The sequence below is a fragment of the Balaenoptera acutorostrata genome, chromosome 12 (assembly GCF_949987535.1).
Source record: "Balaenoptera acutorostrata chromosome 12, mBalAcu1.1, whole genome shotgun sequence".
In the NCBI taxonomy this organism is placed as follows: domain Eukaryota; kingdom Metazoa; phylum Chordata; class Mammalia; order Artiodactyla; family Balaenopteridae; genus Balaenoptera; species Balaenoptera acutorostrata.
The window spans coordinates 39509718-39534104 of NC_080075.1; the positions used below are offsets into that span (position 1 = coordinate 39509718).

The window sequence follows — 24387 nt, forward strand, 5'->3', positions numbered from 1 at the left end:
TTGGAAATTCTAGCACAGCCATAGGACCCAGAATCATAGCCCCGAATATATAAGGGCAGTACACACATCCACACCAGGTGACACTAAACCACAACCAGGACTAGAATAGACTTGGATAGCATAGCAGGACTCTACACGCCAGCCACAAAAGCTCACCCTGTCACTTCATTAACCTCACAGCATTTTATGTGATTAAGTTTTTTGGATTCCACTTACCATGTTAGGATCGGTTTTACTATACTTGCTATTCCTCCTGCCTAGAATGCTTTTTGCCCCAGATACCTGCATGGTGTACTCAATTTCTCAGTGAGGCCCTATGGCCACCCAATGTAAAATGACACCACCACTGCCACACCCACACATTCCCTACTCCTGCTTTATTTAGCATTTTCCATCACTTGGCATACTATACATTTGACTTGCTTATTATCATCCTCCCCACTAGAATATCCAGGAAGGCAAACATTTTAGTCTGTTTCATTTACTGCTAAATACCTGGCACCTAGAACACTGCCTTACACATGGTAGAGGCTCAATACATTTTGTTAAACTAGAATTAACATTCTCTCACTGATGAAAGCAGTAATGGTCTTAGACAAGACATAAGATAAAATGTCTTAAAATGTAAACATTCTTTTCTACTCAATAGCAGCCGGTTAAAAAATGAGTTACATTTTCACCTTCTATGATTGATTCCCTTTGAAAGACAATAGAGATGGAGGAATATAATAGATCAGCAGCAAAGATTGTAATTAGACTCCAATTCACATATGTATCATATCTTTATAATTACACATTTAAGAAATACAAATTTACATGTATATCATCTTTATAATTACGTACCTTTGTAAAAGAACTGCCTAATTTAACTAAGGGCACTGTAGGAAATTCCCGCTTTTCACTCATTGTCAGAGATCCTGCATTAAGGCTATAGAGGTTTGACATCACAAGCAAGAGATCTGATGTAGTTTTGACAGGCAGAAAACGGCTCCTAGGAACATTAATACCTAGAGAGTTCTCAAAACTTTTAATGGCAGCCCCTACTGCAGTTTCCAACTGAATGACATTCAGGCCTCCATCCAAAGTCTGTAAGAAAGGGAGCAGGAGAGAGAAACAGAGGTTTCAGCAACTTAGTTCCACATGGGCTAGTTAATACTTGGGGAGTGGTTTCAGAGATCCATTGAAGGAAACAGAATTTTGAGAACTGACATTTCTCAAGCACCTACCGTATGCCAGGTGCTTATATATATGTGATCTTTTTCAGCTTCATAACTCTTCTCAGTAACATTTCCATTTTATGAGAAAGAACCGAAGGTTCAGAAAACCCACACAGATGCCTGTGACCAAAAGGCCTATCAGTACCAGAGCAACAGGACTGAGGTGGGCCCTTTACTTTTGGGCCCAGTACTCTTGCCACTACCACAGCCCAGGGTCAAGTAAGGGCACCATGGCTCGCCTGGCACACTAAAGGGATGGGTGTCGACTCTGAAAGACAGGGCCAGGAACTGAAGAAACTAACTAGGCGAAAAGCAGTGACCCATGGAATAGATGAGCCAGAGGGAGTGGGCAGTGGGTCTGTGTGTAGCAGGCTGTGATCGGAACCAGGGAGCCTGATGGCCTGCAACTTTGGCTTACCTTTGGATTTACAATGATTTCCATGTCAATAGCATTCTGCTCCTGCAGTCTTTTAACTGCTGCAAGAGAGATCCATAGGTTGTTTGTATTAAATATTTTGAATTTTGATACAGATTTGAACTCATCAACATGTGCTTTTGGCACTTGAGCAATTTCCACCAGTCTCAATTTGCCTTCATACTGAGTGAGTGTTCCACCCTAGAAAGGCAGAGAAGAGTGAGTGCCTCCACATCTCTCCCAATTACAGCCATACTACATTGTTTACAGTCTACGAACGATATAGAAAAGACACTCATGACAAAATCCCCCAGAAATAAAAAGCATTGGCAGTGATTCGATCTGTGATACAAAGCAACACATGTATTAAAGTAGAACCAAAGAAAATAATTCAGGTTGTCTGTCATCTTATACTGTATACACGCCCTCTTGTCAATAATAAAAGCCCTGGGAGTACATCAGAGTCTTCCTCACTTTCCAAAGATCTCCTACAAGAACAGACATTCCTCTTATTCTCAAACCACCGTCCATTACCAAACAACCAATCCTACCACCTCACAACCCTGCTCTGACTACCTCTAGAATAAGGGGAGTAAAGGCAAGACAGGCACAAGTGGAGGAGAAGGGACCTCTGAGTGGTCTTAGCCTAGAGGCCATGGCAGTGTGGGAAGAGGGAAGGGACGTCTACTCATGTGTGAGGGGGTCATTTACAAGAGGCATAGAACCCAGCCCTGGGACCAACCATATTAGTATTCACACACTGCCCACTTTTCTTACTCCCTGAGGGTAAGGAGAAAACCTTGTGTACCATTCCATCAAAGGCCAAATGTCATCACCACTAAACATGCAAAGTGAAAAAAACAAATTTTTGCTTTGTATCAAACTGCTTTTTTTTAACAACAACAGATATTACAGTGATAAAAAATATACAGAGAGAAATACATACTGTAGAAATCGAAATAGTAAATTTTCATTAAAGGAATAATTAAATAAAAAACAAGTTTAAGCACCAAACTAGAATATTAATGGTTTGAACAAAGTTACTGAAAGTGTTTTCACATATGTTTCAGATTATCCTATAAATATATGTGGAATTGTTTTCAGTTAAAATTGCCCATACAGATTATTCAAAAAATAAAGATGATTTTACTACTATTAAACCTGGATTTATATACACACAGTTATATCAGATGGAACTTAGGGTACTCCAGAGTACTATCCCACTCTAGCTTACAATGATGTTATCAAGTTTCTAAACACAGAAACTTTCCAATAAAAAGTTTGAACTATGAAATGTGAAGATGTGAATCCCCAAACTGCTTCCTCTCAGTATTTACCTTTACATCTGCACGTGTTTTATTTGTGACTTCCATGACAAATTCACAAGGTTTTCCATTGGGTGGGTTCATTAGATGATTAAGAATATAAAGATCCACTGTGGCACCCAGATTATCTATGTTGGACACAAAAATATACTCTTTGCCTTCTCCTATAAAGGTATCGAGCAAACCAGAGTTGTAGAAACTGGCGTAAATATCTCCATGACCCGGAGGGTACCAGGCTTCTGTATTTTCCCCTGAGAACGATACATTCTTTGCTACAGGTAGTAAAGATTCTTTATTAATCCTCGGGTACCTTAAAAAGAAAAACTTCTTTTTCAGTATCAACTCTTTAGAGCATTCCAGACCTTCAAGTAAAATAATGCATTTAAAGTTAAATAAAACTTCCCTCCCTTTCAGTCTATCAGTAGTAATTTAATCATAAGTGAATCCATTTAAGAAAATCTCTCATTATCTGTGTTGACCAAAAAAATCAGCTTCCTAGATAGTAATATTAGCTGCAAAAAAAAAAGTATTCCATGGTCATGCAGATGGGAGGACATCCCATATTTTTAAGACATTAATATGTTTTATGACTTCTTAAGAGAGGAGAGACATATTAAGTAAATTTTCTCAAACTTATTTGGTGGTGGGATTGTTCTTTTCCCTGAAAACCTATTTGGGAAATGGTGTCCATTCTTACCAATAGATATATTCAGAAAATCAGGGCTTCTCTGGTGGCGCAGTGGTTGAGAATCTGCCTGCCAATGCAGGGGACACGGGTTCGAGCCCTGGTCTGGGAAGATCCCACATGCCACGGAGCAACTGGGCCCGTGAGCCACAATTACTGAGCCTGCGCGTCTGGAGCCTGTGCTCCGCAACAAGAGAGGCCCACGATGGTGAGAGGCCCGCGCACCGCGCTGAAGAGTGGTCCCCACTTGCCGCAACTAGAGAAAGCCCTCGCACAGAAACGAAGACTCAACACAGTCATAAATAATAAATAAATAAATAAATAAATAAATAAATAAATAAATAAATGACTGTGAATTTCTTTAAAAAAAAAATAGATATATTCAGAAAATCAATAGCAGGTTAGTACTTCCCCAGAAAATCAACAGCAGGTTAGTGCTCAGGGACGTCTGCTTCCTACCACTGGTGAGAACCAGAATCTCTGGCAGATTCTCTTTTAAGAAGTCCAAGTTACATAACCACAGAGTGATTGCAACTATCACATATCTATTAACAAATGTTCAGCCTTTAAGGGCATTAAACACTTGCAGACAGTCTTTGGCACTTGTACATCTTGAGGCTGCTCTGTTTAAACAAAACAAAGAAGTCCTTCTTTCCCAGGAATAACATCCCCCCAGAGTTAATTTTTTTACTCCTTGTACCTGCTTTGATTAAAAGTGTAGATTTTCACACGACAGTGATTATACTTCTGTAGTATTTTTTTTGTATCTTCATCCGTGTTAAAAGAGTTCATTAGAACAAGAGGAACGTCTGTATTGTAGGTTTTGTTCAAATGCTAGGGAAGAAAACGACAATCAGACTACCCAGACTTACTTTTCTTTTGCTTCAAAGTGTAAAATTAACTCTCTGGTTAATCACAAGATGTCCAAAACATCATCTATAAGTAGTAAAATATACAGATTTGCAATAAAAATAACTATTGAGCATAAGACATTTTGCTAATCAATTCACCATGTACTTGCTCATTAAGTCACAACCCTATGAGACAGAAACTACTGTCTGCATTTTATGGATGGCTAAACTGAGGCCCAGAGAGGTGGCAGGTCAGTGGCAGAACAAGGACACCGCCCCCCTCAACCCCGCAGTCTGACTCTGCAGCTGTGTGCCCAGCCACAATGCCCTATGGCCTTGCTGAATGGGCAAACACAGACTAAGCATTTACTCTGTGTCCAAAGCACTGTGGAGATGCAAGTACAAATGTTACAAAGACATGTCTCCCTATTCTCAGGATTCATGTTAAGAATTGTAATTTTACCCCAACTGAAATCTGTTCCATCTCTAGGAAGAGCTAAGAGGCAACAGAGTGAGAAGAAAATAGGATATTAGAAGTCAGACTGTCCTGTGTTCAGAGTTTGATTCTGCACTTACTTACTAGCTAGGGAACCTTGGGCAAGTAAATCAACCTCTCTGTGTCTTCGTTTCCTCATCTGTAAAATGGGGATGATAATAGTGCTTATCTCACAGAGTTGTGGAGAGGAACAAATGAGTCAATTCGTGTAAAGAGCTCAGAATAACACCTGGTGTACGGTAAGTGCTGGATAAATGTTAGCCACTGCTACTGCTATTATTATTGTGGTTGATGGCACCGTATGAGACACTAGGGATAAAGAGATGGAAAAGATAGGGCCACTGCCCCTGCAGAGCTTATGGTCTATGATTAATGACTTTATGGACTATGATCAAGAGAGAAGCCAACAACAGTCCTTAGCATCCACGGTGCCCAACCAGATACATGAAATTCTCCCCAGCCTCCCAAAAGGGGTTAATAAAGCCAGATCATCCCAGCTGTAATGAAGGCTACCACTAGACAGAAAGGGGGGAGAGAGGTGGGGAGATCAAAGGAGAATCCGAAGAGATCCAGAGACTTCAGCACCACAAATGCTATTTAAAGATCAAAAGCTTTTACATCACCCTGAGGCTTTGCTCTTAGAACACCAAACCTTTTTTATACACTAATAAAGAGACTAAAGATAGCAAGCTCCTTGACTAGTTCAAATCCACATCTGTTATTTTATAAGGTAACATTTACAATACCCTAAAAACTAAAAATGATTTTGTTAGCTCATGAGAAAGGCTAACAGCTACTACTCACTTCGATTTGCTGAACGGTCAGATCCAGAAAGGTATTCTCATTCCTCACACCAATCAGACTCTTAGGGCCTTTGCAGCCCATGCTGGTTCCCAAACCACCATTGAGTTTCACCACCACCAGCTTGTTCAGCACAGAAGATATGTTATCAGGTAGGCCCCTGGCCTTTACCTTCTCATAGGGTTGAATCTGAAATTTTAAAAAAATTATAGAATAATTCAAACAGCTTTATAAAAGGTTAAACCAAATCAATACCAAGGTTATTTCCATGCTTCCCTAAAGAGGTCTGCTTTCTCTGTGGAAAGTTTCAACTACATTTCCTTTAATGTCCAGGGCCCTTCTGGTTCAAAATCAAGGTTCTCATCGGCAACTTCCCTTGCACACAGAAGTAGTTCAGCGATTCATTTACAGTACAATGGAGTACAAGAGGGGGAAAAGTTACAGTCTACAAATATCTGTCTGGCTGGTGAGAACACCCAAGTCTCTTGGACTACCTTCAAAAACTCAGAATTCTCAATTTGCATCAACATAGCAAATAGGGTGCACAAAACTCATCAAATCTGTGACTATTTCTGGTACACTATGAATCTACTTCAGTTCTGGAGAAGTATATATACGATCACACAGTTCTTAGTAATATATTCATGCTATTCCTGGAGACAGTGCCAAATACTCAAAACAAGCTAACAGTACCTGCTCTATTATGGTTCACAAGGGTGTGATTATTGCAATCTGAAAGTCTTTTTTTTTTTTTTTTTTTTAACAAAAGCAAGTTTGCCTGAAAGAAAACGAGCTGTGTAAACAGTAAAACAAGTTCGAAATGAGCACAGAACCTTCATCTTCAATTTATCCCTCACAGGGAAGGAACAATGACACAGTGGAAGCTCAAATTCTTCTGTTTAAAGAAGGCACAAGCAAGTCTAAACATCTTATAACAAGAATGAAAGCATTTAAAAAGATCACAGTATATTTTCTATCCATTTACAGAAGAACATTTGTTGTTATTTTTCTTTAATGAAATAGGTCATCAAATGTACTCTTTGGTTACATGATGGTGGAGGATAGATAACACTTGAGGGGACTGAAAAAATAAAACCCTATCATACATTTTGCTGTTTTCATGTCCTACTACATGTAGGTGTGTGTGAAGGTGTGTGTGTATGTGTGTGTGTATGATGAATAAAGTCTATGACTGGAGAAGGAGTTGATGGGCTCACATTTCAGTGATTAGGCCGTGAAGGCAAAAATCCCTTTATACTTGGTCAAAAATACATACATGTCAAATGTGGATTCCTGGCCATACACTTCAAGTATCTATTACTGAGAATTTCTTAGGCACATTATATCTACTCAAAAGAGTTATTAGTAAATGGGACCAAGCCAATTATTTTCCAATTATTATTATTTTTTTAAAACTTATTTATTTATATTTATTTTTGGCTCTGTTGGGTCTTCGTTTCTGTGCGAGGGCTTTCTCTAGTTGTGGTGAGCGGGGGCCACTCTTCATCGCGGTGCGCGGGCCTCTCACTGTCACGGCCTCTCTTGCTGTGGAGCACAAGCTCCAGACGCGCAGGCTCAGTAGTTGTGGTGCACGGGCTTAGTTGCTCCGCGGCATGTGGGATCTTCCCAGACCAGGGCTCGAACCCGTGTCCCCTGCATTGGCAGGCAGATTCTCAACCACTGCGCCACCAGGGAAGCCCTCCGATTATCTTTTAAAAGCCAAGAATTTCCATTTCCATTTAGCAGTTACTTTTTTTTTTTAATTTTATTTATTTATTTATTGGCTGTGTTGGGTCTTCGTTGCCGCGCGTGGGCTTTCTCTAGTTGCGGCGAGTGGGGGCTACTCTTCATTGCGGTGCACGGGCTTCTCATCGCGGTGGCTTCTCTTGTTGTGGAGCATGGGCTCTAGGCACACAGGCTTCAGTAGTTGCAGCACGTGGACTCAGTAGTTGCAGTGCACGGGGCTCAGTAGCTGTGGCTCATGGACTCTAGAGCATAAGCTCAGTAGTTGTGGCACACGGGCTTAGTTGCTCCGCTGCATGTGGGATCCTCCTGGACCAGGGCTCGAACCCGTGTGCCCTGCATTGGCAGGCGGATTCTTAACCACTGCACCACCAGGCAAGTCCCTAGCAGTTGCTTCTGAATTCCCAGAAAAGAGTCTGATATTTACAGAAGCCTCACAAGGGTGTGAAAATCAATTTAACTGAAAACCCCTAGTTCATGTATTCATTTTAGGTAAAACTGTTTTAGTATGGAAATATTTTTACCTATTTAATGTTTCTTTGAATACACTTTTAAAAAAAATAGAATACATAGAAGCAAATTATTTTTTCTACATATGGTGAGACAGGCCTATGTTTTCCAATTTCACCTAAAAATACTTTCATTGTGAAATATCACACATACAAAAGTTTATAAAATACACATATATGGTAGAAAGAATAACCTAAATTTAAAAAGAATACTGCCATAGCGTAAAAGCCTGCATGCATCTGTCCCTGATCATATTCCTCTTCCACCCCTAGTGGTAACAACCACCTTGACTTTGACTCCCTGTAGTTTTACCACCTATGTATGCATTCATAATGATAACAATATTTTACTTAATTTTGTCTCTAAACTTTTAAATAAGTTGAATCATACTATAAAGTATCCTCTTGTGACTTGCTTCTTTAATTCAATGTTATGTTTTAAGAATTATTCACATTAATGCATGCAGCTGTAATACATTCACTTTTCACTGCCATGTATTCAGTTTACGTATCCATTGAGAGACAAAATTGTCATTATTCACAGATGATATGATTTTACATGTAGAAAAATCCAAAGACCTCACAAAATAAATTGTTAGGATAATGTGAGCATAGCAACATTGAAGATACATGGTCAGTATTAAAAAAAAACAACAAAAAACACTGCTTTTAGGGACTTCCCTGGTGGAGCAGTTGTTAAGAATCTGCCTGCCAAGGCAGGGGATATGGGTTCGAGCCCTGGTCCAGGAAGATCCCACATGCCACGGAGCAACTAAGCCCGTGCGCCACAACTACTGAGCCTGAGCTCTAGAGCCAGTGAGCCACAACTGCTGAGCCCAAATGCCACAACTACTGAAGCCCGTGCGCCTAGAGCCTGTGCTCCGCAACAAGAGAAGCCACCGCAATGAGAAGCCCGCGCACTGCAACAAAGATACAACGCAGCCAAAAATTAAAAAAAAAAAAAGCCACTGCTTTTGGAGCCCTTGGGCACTGTTGGTGGGAATGTAAAATGGTGTACCTGTTAAGGAAAAAAATATGGTGGTTCCTAAGAAATTAAAAATAGAATTATCATATGATCCAGCAATTCCACTTCTGGGTATATCGCCGAAGAATTGAAGGCAGACTCTCAAGAGATGTTTGTATACTCACCTTCTTAGCAGCAGTAGTCACAATAGCCAAAAATGGAAGCAACTCAAATGTCCATCAACAGATGAATGGATTACAAAAAATGGGGTATATACACACATGGAATATTTTTCAGCCTTAAAAAGGAAGGAAGTTCTGATACATACTACAACATGGATGAACCTTGAAGACATTATATTAAGTGAGATAAGCCAGTCACAAAAAGACAAATACTTGTATGATTCTACTTACATGAGGCACCTATAACAGTCAGATTCATAGAGACAGAAAGTAGCAGGGTGGTTACCAGGAAAGGGGAGTTGCTGTTTATTGGGTTGAGAGTTTTAGCTTTGCAAGATCAAAGAGTTACGGAGGTTGGTTGCACAACAATATGAATGTACTTAATAATACTGAATTGTATGCTTTAAAATGTTTAAAGGTGGTAAAAAATTAACTGCTTCTATATGTAAAAAAATTAGAAAATAAAATTGATTTAAAAGGTATCTTTTATAATAAAACCATCAAAAATAGCAAATAGCAAATATCTAGCAGTAAATCTAACAAAAGATACGTAAGATTATTCACGGAACACATTTTTGAGAAAAAGTAAAAGACTTAACTAAATTCAGGGATTTATTTATCATGTTCGTAAATTAGAAGACTTGCTAATGTAAAGATGTTAATTCTCCCCAAACTGATCAATGCAATCCTAATAAAAATCTCAAGAGTTTTTTGTGTGGTAACTGACAAGCCAATTTAATGTATGTATGAAAACACAAAGGGCCAGGAAGAGCCAAGACACTCTCAAAGAAAACCTTAAGTCGGAGAACCAGCTTTATAACATTCTTTTTTTTAAAACTGTAGTAAATATGCACAGCATAAAATTTGCCATCTTAACCATTTTTAAGTGTACGGTTGAGTAGTATTGAGTACATTCACATTATTGTGCAGCCAATCTCCAGAACTCTTTCATCTTGCAAAACTGGAGCTATACTCATTAGAAAACAACTCCCCACTCCCTCCTGTCCCCAGCCCCTGGCGATCACCCTTCTACTTTCTGTCTCCATGAGTTTGACTACTCTGGGTGCCTCAGACAAGTAGAATCATACAATATTTGTCTTTTTGTGACTGACTTATTTCACTTAGCACAATGTCCTCAAGGTTTATTTAGCATTCTTTTTTTAAAGTGGCTTATATGTTTGAGGAGATTCCAAATTAATGCAGGTTTTTCCAGAAACATGTTTTTATTTAATAAAGTTGATGTGTGTGTATGCAACAGATCTGAGAGAAGGCAGGATTGATATGAAGAACTGGAATACAGGTACAGGTTGGCAAATTCTATGGCAAATTGAGCCTATATAAATAACTTATTTATTCCATTTGCAGGTATTAAAACTGGAATAGAATACATGTTCTGAAGTCTTAGTTTAGTAAATCAGAAAATGGATTCTCTTTATTTGAATTTAATGAACATAACAATACTCTCTTAATTTTGAATTAAAAGAATGAAAAGAACATTACAGGTGTAACCACAGTTCTAAAAGTATAAATCTAAGAAAACGCTGATCTTTCGGATCCATGTGAAAACAGGACAGAATGGCAGGGCTTGGGGTTTCAGACACTGCTCAACACCTGAGTTGTGATTTTACTAGTATCTCTGAGGGATGGGCAGCCTGTCATTTCAAGGCAAAAACTTTACAAAAATGTAAACAATGTAAAAAGAAATTTAAGTATGTAGTCAAAAGATCAATAGGATCTTTTAAAAAAAGATTAAAAAATAGCATTTTTTTCACTGTCATTCTCCAGACAGTGCTAAATGCAGCTGAGGAACTGAAGTTTTAATTTTATTTAATATTAAATGTAAATCAACACACATGGCTAGTGGCATGTGCAGTTCTAGATGGTCTGTTAAAAAAAAAAATCAACTGAGGGATGAGAGTCATGTTTCAATTTGTTTTAATAAAACTCTGCCAAAATCCTTCTTTGTTCAATACAATCTTTTTTTTCACTTTAATGACACTGACATCACATCACAAGACATTCAACCAAACACATAAACACAACATTTGAGTATATTAGATATCTTTAGGAAGAATATAATTTCCTTTTTGAGCCAACAAATGTTTACACAAATTTAAATAATAATATCAGGCAGAATAATGTAAACTGGATTATATCTTAATTCTACTCTTTGAAGAACTGTTTGGTATACTAACACTCACAGCATTAAACAAAGTGAGATTTAGGAACCATTTTTAGAAAAAGTACTAATAGGGATTTTTCACCTCCTGTGCAGATGAATTAAAAACCAAATGTCAACCTTGTTGCCTTAAAGTTTCACCAGGAGAAAAAAACCCTCCAAAGTCATGTATTTTCATGATAAAACATCTTTGATCCACATACCATAAAGAATATAAAGTATTTAGAGAAAAAATATGTTTTGCTCTCACTAATCAATCTTCAAAACATGCATTTTACTAGAATACTTTAAGAAGACAATTCCTGGGCTTCCCTGGTGGTGCAGTGGTTGAGAGTCTGCCTGCCAATGCAGGGGACATGGGTTCGAGCCGTGGTCTGGGAAGATCCCACGTGCCGCGGAGCAACTAGGCCTGTGAGCCACAATTACTGAGCCTGCGCGTCTGGAGCCTGTGCTCCGCAACAAGAGAGGCCGCGATAGTGAGAGGCCCCCGCACCGCGATGAGGAGTGGTCCCCGCTTGCCACAACTAGAGAAAGCCCTCGCACAGAAACGAAGACCCAACACAGCCATAAATAAATAAATAAACAAATACTTAAAAAAAAAAAAAAAAAGAAGAAGACAATTCCTTATGACTGAGTCTACGGAGGCTAAACAAATTTTTTCTTGTATCTCCAAAATTTATTCTATAATGGTGATAAATAAAAGGTCTCAGCCTCATAATGATTTTAACACTAGGCCATTTGGCCTTCAGCCAAAAGGTATATTAAGAATACTTTTAGTTTTAATTCAAATCTTCCCAAGACTGGTATCTTAAGAACTTGAGTTTAAATTTAAAATGTACTTCTGAATTACTTTTCAAATATTTGGAGTGAAACAAAACAAGCTGATCCAAGCATAACACTAAATTCCAAAACCGAGCTAATGAAGACTTTTGGGTACAGGCCCAGGCAACTCACAAATAGAAAGACTTGTTTACCATTCAGGTTAGGACCCAGAATTCTCTGTGAAGTGCCATATTTAGAACTTTGTACCCCAAGTTAAGTGGGCAGGGAGTCACCCTACAAATGTCAAGGAACCATGGTTCTTTAGGTGGTGCTTTCAGTAACACCTACTTGTCTTGCTAATTCTTAAAAGCAGCTAATTAAATACCAGTACCACTGAGGAACTGACTGTTAACAAGAAAAGGACTATGGAGAGAAAGGGAAGAAGTCACAAGGTGTGAAGTAACAAGGTACAGCCAGGGGAAAGATGTCCAGAGTCATCAAGTTAGTGTTGCTGTTCGAAGCCTCCACTCTTACTTAGGTTTCGACTTATACCCACAACACTCCCATACGCAGGCACAGACACACAGAAAGGCACCAACTGTGTGAGTCCAGGAAGCCAGGACACTTTTGGTTTACAGCTTATTACAGGTTAAATTAGATGGTAAGCTCAGCTTCCCATCACACAAATCACCCTACACGCCAACACAAGTTCTCTCTGTTGGTGATGCTACAGAGAATGCTACACACCCTCCACCAGGGACCTCACCAAGCAATCCCACAGAGCTCGGTTTATTTCCACAAGCCAAGGGGACCTGTGTTAGAAGGTTGCTTGGCAACAGCTGAAGTTATGCTGGACACACCTAGTCACAGAAACATTATTAGACCTGTGCTCCACTTTCTCCTTCTCAGCTCCCCCAGGAGAATGCACAAAGACATCCACTCAGGCAAAGATGGAAGGTGTTGGGAGACAACAGGGAGTACCATGCACTGCCGGATGTGGCCTTGATGTTACTCTGATTGAATCACTTTAGTCAGTCACTAGTGCTATCTTTGTGCTTTCAATCCTAATCACCCTGTTTCTCTTTCATGTCTCTGTTCAGACATGAAGAGAATTCAGTATTCTAAGAAGACCTCTGCTGCACGTAAATATACAGCAGGGCAACCCCCACAGGTGAGGTGGGGCAAACCGCGTGAGACTCCCTCAAAATGCGCAGCGGAGACGAGGCCACTCGTGTTCTCTTCTCACTGGGAGAAAAGAATGGGTCAAACACCCAACTTCCTCTGGGGAATGAACAAAAGAAAGTAGTTGGCAATCTATGAAAGAACATACTTTAAACAACATTCTTCCCTCTAGGATGTCAATCTAGTTTTTCTGTAGAAATCGAAAGATTTTTAAAAAGATTGTTTAAAAACTGTCTAACGTGATCTGTATCTTGCCAAGTCTGCTCACAACTTACTTTCCAGTTATCAGAAAAGCTGAATTCATCACACTGTCATGGAGACATGTTCCCATTAGCAACAGTCTAACCTGGTTCTTGGTAGCATATTCGTGCTATTCCTGGAGACGGTGCCAGACAAGCTAACAGTGCTGCCCTGTTATATGGTTCACAAGGGTGTGATTATTGCAATCCGAAATTTTTTTTTTCAACAGAAGCAAGTTTGCCTGAAAGAAAAGAGCTGTGTAACAGTAAAAAAGAGTTTGAAATGACGCTCCATATGTACAGGAAGTGTTCCAAGAACATCAGCTTATTCACCAAACCCTCACTGCACAGCCTTTGTGTACCAAGGCCTGTGCTAGGTACTTTCTCACATTGTCTCTTCACTTCACATTTCTAAATGTAATGACCAAAATCTGGGTCATTTGAAAGCTCCTAGCAATTACTTTAATGACAGAAAAATCATACCTAATCCAGAGATTTGTTTTCTCATTCAGGAAAAGCTGGCATATCATGTACATTATCACATGCTCCACCAACACACTTGTCAACACCCCCTCGGCCACCAAGATACGCTCAACTGCTATTCATAGAGCAAATAAAGCCATCCTCTATGGGAATGCCCTCGACCTTCTGCCACCAGATCAGATCCTCGGGACCTCCCTGCATCTCCACCTTTGCTGCTTCCCCTTCCTTCTCGTCACAGGAAGACCTGTCCCCCACCCTAAGGCAATCTCTCTGCCAGTGCCCATCTCAAGATCCCCGTTTCATCAATCTCCCAGTCCCAGCATCAACCTCTCCCTCTCTATTCCTTTCCATCAGCATGAACAAATTCAAATATTTGACATCTAAAAAACAAAGAAAACAGCAATGCATACACTCACTCACCCCTTTCCATACTCACATCCCTTTTTTCTCCATCTTCTTAAAGGCAAAGCTTCTTGAAAAAGTTGCTGTACTCACCTCTACTTCCTCACCTCCCTTTCACTCGCTCACCTGCTGCAATCTGGTTTTCTCCATAGTTCAATGAACTGCTCTTACCAAGGTCATCAACATCCTTCTAATTGCTAAATCCTATCCATAACATCAGTACTTCTCTAACTGTGCTCTCAGCTGCATTTGACACAATTGACCACTCCCTAGATCTTGAAATGCTCTATTGTCCTTGACTTCTGAAACACCGCATTCTATTTTCCTCCTCTTTCTTCCTGTTCCTTTTCAAGCCCCTGCTCAGTAGACCTCCTCTTTCCAGCAATCTGTTCCTGTCTCTATGGCACCAAGACACACCCAACTGCCAAGCCAAGAGCTTGCTCACATCTGATCAATGACCAAGTCCCTGTCAGCCTCAGGAAACTGTCTCTGTTGTCACAGTCGGCATCCCACTCACCTCTCATCTATGTTACTGCAGTGGTCTCTATGGTCTCCTAACCTCCCTCCAATCCACCCTCTAACTTGCAGGTGGTGATCTTCTAGAAAATAAAATTTGAAGATGTTTCTCTCCTGATTACGTCATTCACAAAGCAAAGCAATGACATGGCATGGCAGAGATCATTAGCTGTCTACCCCAATATCATTTTTTCCCTTCCATTTCAGAACCCTGTTTGTCAGCTGGGCACACCACCATCCCCCAAAAAAGACCACATTTCCAGCTTCCCTTGCAGGTATCTGTGCCAAAGTGCTGGTCACTGTGATTAACTGGAAGTGAGTTGAAAGATTTCCAGAAAGTCTCTGTGAAAGGGCAGGGGTTGTGCCCTTCTTCCCCCTTCCTGCTGTTTGGAACGAAGACACGATGACTAGAGTTCATTCAGGTGGCCACCGGGGACCATAAGGAGATATGCTGAGAATAGTAGAGTGGCAAAACAGAGAAGCGCAGGTTCCTGATAACCACCAGGTTGCCATACTAGCTCTGGATTGTGTCTCTCTACACTTTATTATTTTGAGTTTCACTATTAAATGGAGCTGAATTGAATCCCAAACAGAAGACATGGTATACAAGGTCCGTAATGATTTGGCCCTTTTTTCCTTCTGCTCTCTGTTCTCCTACTCTCCCTACACACTGTTCTCCAGGGACATGCAGCGTTGGGCTCTCTAACGTGCCACATCTCTTGCTTGCAAGTCTCTGCACTTTCCCCCTCATACAAACTCACTTCACCAAATGCCTTTTCTTCATCCTCCACATCTCAGTTCAGAGCAATGATTCTCAGGCTTTATGAGCTATCAGTCACTTGTGAAAATCAGACGTTAATGGACTCTCTTTCAGGAAAGTGCAATGCCATCCCCCCAAAAAACAAAACTTCACTACTGTGGAAATTTCATTCACAGAATATAAAAATAATCTTTATAAGAGACGCTGTTTATTTCCCAGTGAAAGTTAATATGCAAATAAAGCAAAAAATAAACTAACTCTCCAAACTGAATTTCAATAAGGCTTCTGTTTGGCTTGAATTAGAAGTTGACACTGTAGATGGACTTTGAGATGCCTGCCATCTTTAACTGCCATTCAATTTTGACTTTCCTATTTGATGATCCTGAGTACTAAAAACCTCAACTCCCTCCAAGGCAAGCTCTCACAGCTTGCTCTGTCAGTTGAATGCAGGCTTGTGCTAGGAACACCAGAATTCTCCAAAACTTCGAGAACTCAATGGCTCATACATTTTCTGTATCTTTAAAAGTCAGTAAGGTCATCTTCGGCGAAGTCTGCCTTACTTATGCAGGATTGCACCATCTTTGATGCAACGCTCACAGATGCAGAAGAGGATGAATTACAGTGTATGTGGTGCTTACTCTCCTCTGCAGTAGCAGGACCAGAAGTGCTGGCTGGCATCACAGATACTACTGTGCACACAGCACCAAGACTTTTCTTCCAGCACAAGTTTTGTTTGGCTTGGAAACTTTATCATTTTAAAAATATTTCCAGAAGAGGTTCATAAATAATAATTCCTCTTTGAGGGCACCAGCAGGCATATAATGGATGAAAACCAGTACTTTGGCTGTCCTGAGAAATGTCTGAAATTGCAAGGACATGCTAAAGGGAAATGATGTAGCTGCTGTTTCCTCCATGACCTGATTCAAATCATTTTAATAAACTACGTCAATTCCAGCATGAATTTTATCATTTGATAAAAAGAATGCTCCAGAACTGAAGGAGGCAGGATAGTAAAGTAGCTGAGAGCACAGGCTTTAAGCCAGGCTGCCTGGGTTTGGATCCTAGATTCCACTGCTTATTATGGCAAATTATTTTTCTGTTCAAAGTCTTTTTCATCTACTTCATTGATCTGTTATGAGGATAAATGAGACAATATGTGTGAAGTGCTAAGCAAAATGTGTGGCCCACAGTAAGAAGACAGGTGCTGGCTATGCTATCACTACATCACTGATCCAGACACACTCTCCACCCCACCCCACACTTTAACATGTCTGAAACCAGGATGCATCATACAACCAATGGGATCTGAAAATTAATTGGTTGCACTTTTTTTCTTTCTTAGTTGTACATAAAAGGTACAACTTATAATCGATGGCACAAATTTGATAAAATACGGCAAAAAAATCTGATAAAACTGTATTTCTCTCTCTCTGCTCCAAGTCACAAACCAGCTCAGTGATCTCCCAGGTATGGGTTCCACCCCGTCTCTCTCCAGTTATGTGTAGCTTGAGGATAGTTTAAGACAGAGGTCAACAAACTATAGCCTGTGGGATAGTCAGACCTGCCACCTGTTTTCACAGAGTGTTACTGGAACACAGCCGCTCTCGTTAATTTACATATCATCTATGGCTGCTTTTATGCTACCATGGCTGAGGTCAGCGATCATGACAGAGACTACACCGCCTACAACGCCTAAAATATTCATCATCTGACCCTTTACAGGAAAGGTCTGCCAAACCCTGGTTTAAGACGGTCTTCTGTGGTGAGAAAAACCCACGTTTTGATAATATCTCTGCCTTTCCAAACTTTGCTCGTCCTAACCTGGCTCCATGCTGCCTGATGACTTCTCAGCATGGCCAGAGAGCAGGCGCTCCCTCAAGCCGTGTCAACTTGTGGTCCTGCTGGCAACAATGCTGCCACAGAACAATGCCCCAGGCTTTTGTATCCCCGCATATTCATCCAAGAAAGCAAAACCAAGGATGTGTAGTTGGTAGCAGAACTCAGCAATTTTCAAAACAACAGAAGGAAAACCTAAGATTAAAAAGTCTTTTATCTACTCATATGAGGTACCTAGAGTAGTCAAATTCATAGCGACAGAAACCAGAATGGTGGTTGCCACGAGCTCGGGGGAGAGGGAAATGAGAGTTGTTGTTTAATGGGTATAGAGTTTTGGTTTTGCAAGATGAAAAAGTTCTGGAGATTGGTTGCACAACAATGGGAATATATTTAACCCTACTGAAGTGTACACTTAAAAATGGTCAAGATGGTAGATTTTATGTTATGTGTATTTTACCACAATTAAAAGAATTTTTTAAAAAGTTAGTCTTTTGTGTGGGTGTATATGTGCAGGTACACATATACACCCTGTCAAGGTGTCAGAGAACCACAGAGCAAAATCGCTTTTTGTGACACTCATACGACCAGGAGGGAGTCTGCCGAAGCCCCCACTTCTTGCTTCAGGTACTACCAGCTTCTATCAGTAATTATTAGACTGTCTCCAAATTGTCTGTTCAGTGCTCCATATCTCCAGGAAGGCAGTAACTGCCATATGGTACTCCCCCTACCATATCTATCACCTTTAATTATGTGTCATGCTCATTAGCGGCACTCACATATTTGTTGAGTAAATAAGTGAATAAATGAATGGAACAAACAGCTGTTAATAAATGAAATCCATTCTCTGGAACTTATTTCTTGTCTTATTAAATACGAAGTTTCAAACAAAAGTGGTGTCATCACTAATTAGAAACCTGATTACAAACACCATTATTTAAATTTAAAAAAAAAGTACTGAATTAGCAAACATTATATACAATTCTGATAAAGAAAACCTAAATCTAAGACTTTGCGCTGCATAAAAAATCATTTTTACAGGCCATATTAGTGTAGTAATTATAAAATGATCCCTCTGTGATAGGAAACAAACAGAACGATCACATACTAAACATTATAAGCTAAGCCTGGAAAAGTACATTTCCTAAGAAAGTTCTTTTGTCTTCTCTCACTTAAGAAATTATAAGAACACAAGACAAACTATCAAATCAAGTACATATTTTAATTTTGCCAGCTATTGATATTAACTTCCACATCTTTGGTTTTTTTTAAATTAATTTTAATTATTCTAAATTATATGTCAACTAGACCTTACAGACAGGAAAACAGGGTAAGTTTTCCAGTGGTAGAGGAAATCAACTGTCCTATTCATACACTGAGTCCACACATGTCCAAAAGCAAAAATTTGTAAGAGGGAGTAAGTAAACAGGTCCTTTCAAAGAAAAAGTCAGAAATCTTGGCAACAACACTGCTTTCTAAACAATTACACTCATCAGCACCAACCCAATAACTCATGCACAATATCCTTCACTACAATCTGCTACCTCAGTTACTAAAGTTGACCTTAATAAAAATCTCAGAAAGAACTATTACCAGGAGCTAGAATCATAAAAATCACTTATTTTCATCTTAAGTCTCATATTGCCCTCTCAGGGGAGCCAAACTTGAATACTGTGCCTTTTTGTTACATAAAGGTAAGGATCATAGCAATTCAAAGTCCAACAACCAATTATTACAAATAAAAGGATGGTTCCATATTAAATTAATACAAACAACTAACATAACGCAAATAAGCCAAAGAAAAAATTCAACCTAATAATCAAATAAAAATTTTAAAATATTTTTCATCTCAACTGGCAAGTATTTTTTAAAACAATAGTACTCAATGCTTTGATAAATGTAGCAAGACTACAATAAAATAGACTGTAGGTCTCTACTCAATGCTAATTCAGAGAGGCCTTTCCTTTCTCTGCCTACCCTCTCTAGAATATTACCTCTACTCCCTCATTCCCTATATCCTTACCTTTGTTTTTTTCATGTCACTTATCACTACTTGAAATTACATTACATATCTTTTATTGTCCATGCCTCCACTAGATTATAAACTAAAAACTAGATGAGGGTAGGGCTTTATCAGTATGGTTCTCTACTAATATACAGTTGGCACTCAAAATATAGCTGTTGATCCAATAAATTAATGTGAATAGGAGAGCAAACTGGTATACTTTCTGGAAAGCAATTTGAAATGTCTAATAAGAAACTTTAAAAACTTTATATCCTCCGAACACACCATTTCTGAATATTTCTTAGAAATAATTCTGAGATGCAAGGATTTATATATAAGTATATTCATTACAGGGTTTTTATAATAGGAAAAAAGTAAGAGTCAACCTACATGCCCAACTACAGGAGACTTTCCAGAAGTAACACACACTGATACACTTGTACAAACTCCCAACTCTCACACTTCTGTCAACTGTTTTTACTACTATATTTCCTTCAAGTGATGAGTTAGATTCATTATCTTATTTCCTACCATCAAAAAATTAAGAAAAAACATTTGAATTCCCAACTTATGCCACGCCCAATGATAGATGATCAAAGAATCTTATAATGATCATTCACCAACCTTCCTACAATTTCACCTAAGCTTTAACAGTCCAATGCCAAGAACGCTCTGCAAAACTTCCCCTGCTCACTAAACCTTACACCCCACAATGAACACACAAATCATTTAAATACCTAAATGTCCACACAAAATGAGAATGGGTGCCCAATTCTTCTAATAGCTACGATAGTCCTCTGAAACAAGGCCAAGCCTTCACATCTATCTTGAGTTTAGTAGATAAAAAATCTATAAACATGGATGGAGTTGCTGGTTAAAGACAATCTACATATACCACCCTGGGGCTTTCACTACATGGATCTTCAATAAAACTCATAAAACAGAATAGTACAGCTAATCATTTTCGTAACGGAGAACATTATGTTGTTTATCCCCACTGGCCTTACAGCTATTAAGGAGCACAGACTTCCTGTAATCCAGAAAGTTAAAGAATTTTCTAAAATTTATCTCTGCAATCAGGAAAAATCATTAGAGATAGATGAGCTGTATCTATTAAAACAAAAATTGCAAACTACCAACACATTTGATACAAGGGAATTACAGGGATGTAAATCATGGCTCACCTACTTGATGGAATATTTTGCAAAAAATAAGACACGTAGAAAGATTTAAAGTATTCATGATCATAAATGAAATAGATATCAAATTAAATATACTGATAACAAATACATATTCATAACCAAAGACAAAGAATATTTAAATAAGAAAAGTTACAGAACTTAAAAAAAAATACCATCTGTAACCTTAATACAATTCTGTTGTTTTTACTGTGTCCAGGATAGCACCTGACATCTAAGAGGTACTTAGTAAATATTTGTTGAATGTATAACAACAATAGTAAACATTTACTGAGTCTTTATCAGAGTGCCTGGCACATAGTAAGTGCTTTACATGCATTCTCAATAATACTCATTAAAATCTTACTTTTATTATGTCTACTTTTAATGAGTGAGGAGACTGGGCTTAAAGCAGTTAAATAACCTGCTGAATGTTACGTGGCTAAGAAGTAATGAAGCTGGGATTTAAAACTCTGGAGTCTGTATTCTTGATCTCACTGCTATTACAGGTAAACTGGAAAAAAAAACTGTTAAGTACACTGAAGGCAGAATGAATTCAGTATACATAGGGAGGTGGTTTTGTAATGGTGGAATATATTAATGATTGACACTGAGCATGGGGTAATTTCTCACATACCTGTTGAGTAAGTATATGATTAAGAATATTATAGCTCAATATCATGAGATTAGAGATTTTAAACTATAAAAAATTGCTCAATATACATCATTAATGTATAGAAGCTAAGCTGCAAGGAAGTCAGCTAGCCCTGATAAAGGGTGTTGAAAAAAGAAAAACAAAACAGGAAAAATTAAAAGTAGCCATTTCTTCAGTGGGAACCAAGAACTGTAAGAAATCGGAATTTCCTATGTAATTCAGAGTGAGAGAGCCACTCCTCACTTACCTCCTAAAAACACATTCCAACCAGCCTGCTATATAAAGCCTGCTATATAACCTCTCATCTCCTATATTTTCCAGCATCTTCTTAGTTCAGCCAAATGGATCCCTCCGAATCAACAATGAACTGCAGACATGGTCCCTACTTACCTTGTCTAGATTCAGTTCTAATGTCACCTCTTCATCCCTAACTTGCTTAGGACTTTCCAACTCCCCAACTGCTCTTTCCCTGCTACAGTTGCTACATGTACCAGAAACCCACTTATCTAAAACGTTCTAGATAGGTAGATAGTAGATTTAAAAAACAAGTTCAAACACAGAACAATGAAAGAGTTTTAGATACCTAAACTATTTCAACTTTTTACAAATAATAGTACAATCGTTCACAGAGATCTTTTCCTTTGGTATGGTATGGATCTGCTGACCAGAGCTCTGTCAACTTATGTAAACCACACCAATAAGATACCATCTGTGATTTCCAGTTTCGTTTCTTCAAAGTGGACCAAGATCTTAGTCAACTGTGAAACAATGTGCATGCAGAAGATTCACACTTATCTCGCCCTCACCTAATTTAACAATACCTTGTTTCTTTTTGGCTACTCATCTTTATCCAACTTTCTCAAAGCGTTCAACTCAATTTTCATGGAAATAAATTTTTTAAGCCCATTTCATTCATAAAATTTAATTTCATTATGTCATTACAAAACTATAACTAGTATGAACAGGTTTGGGAACAAACACTATTAAGTTTTGGTGAACAAACCACTCCACTTAGTAAGAGAAGAACTTAGGATGATTAAGAGTAGACCCAAGCATTCAAAGAAAACAGAGAACACCAGTTAATCACTCTAGGAGGGAAGTGCGTTAGTGAACTGTTTCTGAAACTACCTTCATAGCTATTATCCCATTGTACTATAAATGTAACTTTGTGTAAACAGCTCCCCACTAAACCAAAAATTCAAAATTGGTTTGCTATTGCATGCCTGTGTTGTTGATTCCTTTAGCCCTCCAGGCAGCTACACAGACCCTGAGGCAGCCAAAGCCCTCCTCCCAGCTTTAAACAGCCTCCTTTATTTACCCCATTCATTTTCTGTGTATGTCATTACATGGGAAAGGTTGGGAAGCATTGCTCTAAGTTGTAAGGTGTTTAAGAGAAGTGACTGTCTTTATTTTTGCATTCCCAATAATTAAAATAGTGGATATTTGATAAATTTGTAGAGTAAAAGTAATGAGTAAAGGAGACCCTTGTCTTCAGCCAGGGAGAGAGATGTGACTGCTGAGGTGAACCTGGGCCAGCACAGCAGCGATGGGAAATAAGTCTTTTAAAATAATCTTATTTCTTTACACATTTATGTTTTCTCTCTTCTACCAGAATGAAGCTCCACTGAGTGTTAGTCCCTTGTCTATCTTGTTCACTTGTATTCCGATGCCTAGATAAATGCTTACCCCACAGTACCCATTTAATAAATATTTGTTAAATGTGTTGCTGTTAGAACTTCAAAGTCAAGTGAGGATATCTGAAGCTCTAAGGGAAGGAGTGGAGCCTACTCAACAGTTCTACTCAAGGAAAGGTGGAGAAATGATGGAAAAGCCACGCTTTAAAGGCTTTCAAGTTCCTTTCAAACATGGATGGCAACTGGTGATTGCTCTATAAGATACCAGAGTGGTTAAGGGCCTGGGCTCAGGCAGATCTGGGCCTAAATTCTGGTTCTGCCACTTACTTAATAGTTAAGTAAACCACTCAGTCTCAGAGCTTTCAATTGTGAAACAGAGATAACAGCGAGCTCCTAGAGTCATCTGAGGATCACGTAAGGAAATGCATGTGAAAGCTGAGAACATGCTTGGCACATCAGCGCAGAATAAATGTCTGCTGTTGTTGCTCTTATTACTGTTGCTGATAAGCACATAAAGTAGGCCCCATTCTGTGCACTAGAGATGAAAATAAGGCTGTACTCCTTGAAGAGCTCCATTACTGTTACTAAAGGATATGAAAGAAACAGGTCTTTGGAGCCTGCCACCTGGTTCATACCAGGGCTCTTCCTTTTAGCTACTTTATTTATTTATTTATTTATTTATTTTTGGCTGTGTTGGGTCTTCGGTTCGTGCGAGGGCTTTCTCCGGCTACGGCAAGTGGGGGCCACTCTTCATCGCGGTGCGGGGACCGCTCTTCATCGCGGTGCAGGGACCGCTCTTCATCGCGGTGCGCGGGCCTTTCACTATCGCGGCCCCTCCCGTTGCGGGGCACAGGCTCCAGACGCGCAGGCTCAGTAGTTGTGGCTCACGGGCCCAGCTGCTCCGCGGCATGTGGGATCTTCCCAGACCAGGGCTCGAACCCGTGTCCCCTGCATTAGCAGGCAGATTCTCAACCACTGCGCCACCAGGGAAGCCCTCTTCCTTTTAGACGACTTACTAACTCTGAACTTCAGTTTCCTCTTTTTAAAATGAGCATAATAATAGCATCTATCTTCTAGGTCTGTTGTGAATACTAAATGAGGTCACAAAGGATTCAGTACATCTGACATAAGCACCCCAACATTGAAAATAAGCATTAACTACAGAATACAGAGCTGCGCATACACAGGTTTTTATGAAATTTTTAAATGAAAAATCTTTAATGCTTTGCTTCATTAAAAAACAAAAAATTTGGAATAGTGTTTGTTTCATGCTCTTTTGAAATAACAGAAAACTTTCCAATCTCCCAAGGGCTTTAGGACTATATACAATGAAGACACTTGTCTTTCACAAGCCTTTCTATAAAAAGAAAT

The 24387-nt window shown here is 39.2% G+C and overlaps 1 protein-coding gene across 3 annotated transcripts in view; it reads right to left on the bottom strand.

The window, feature by feature from the left end:
* UGP2 (UDP-glucose pyrophosphorylase 2) overlaps nt 1-24387 on the bottom strand; it is a 55047-nt gene that overhangs the window by 1847 nt on the left and 28813 nt on the right. For 2 of the 3 annotated variants that reach the window (XM_057558194.1, XM_057558193.1), the window contains 5 exons: nt 5794-5979; nt 4343-4476; nt 2970-3267; nt 1636-1833; nt 775-1086 (listed from right to left, as the gene is read on the bottom strand). In XM_057558194.1, coding sequence (XP_057414177.1) covers nt 790-1086; nt 1636-1833; nt 2970-3267; nt 4343-4476; nt 5794-5979 — 1113 coding nt within the window. In that variant the 3' untranslated portion in view covers nt 775-789. Of the gene's footprint in view, nt 1-653; nt 698-774; nt 1087-1635; nt 1834-2969; nt 3268-4342; nt 4477-5793; nt 5980-24387 lie in introns of those variants that run through there. The other variant, XM_057558195.1, reaches the window with a different exon arrangement.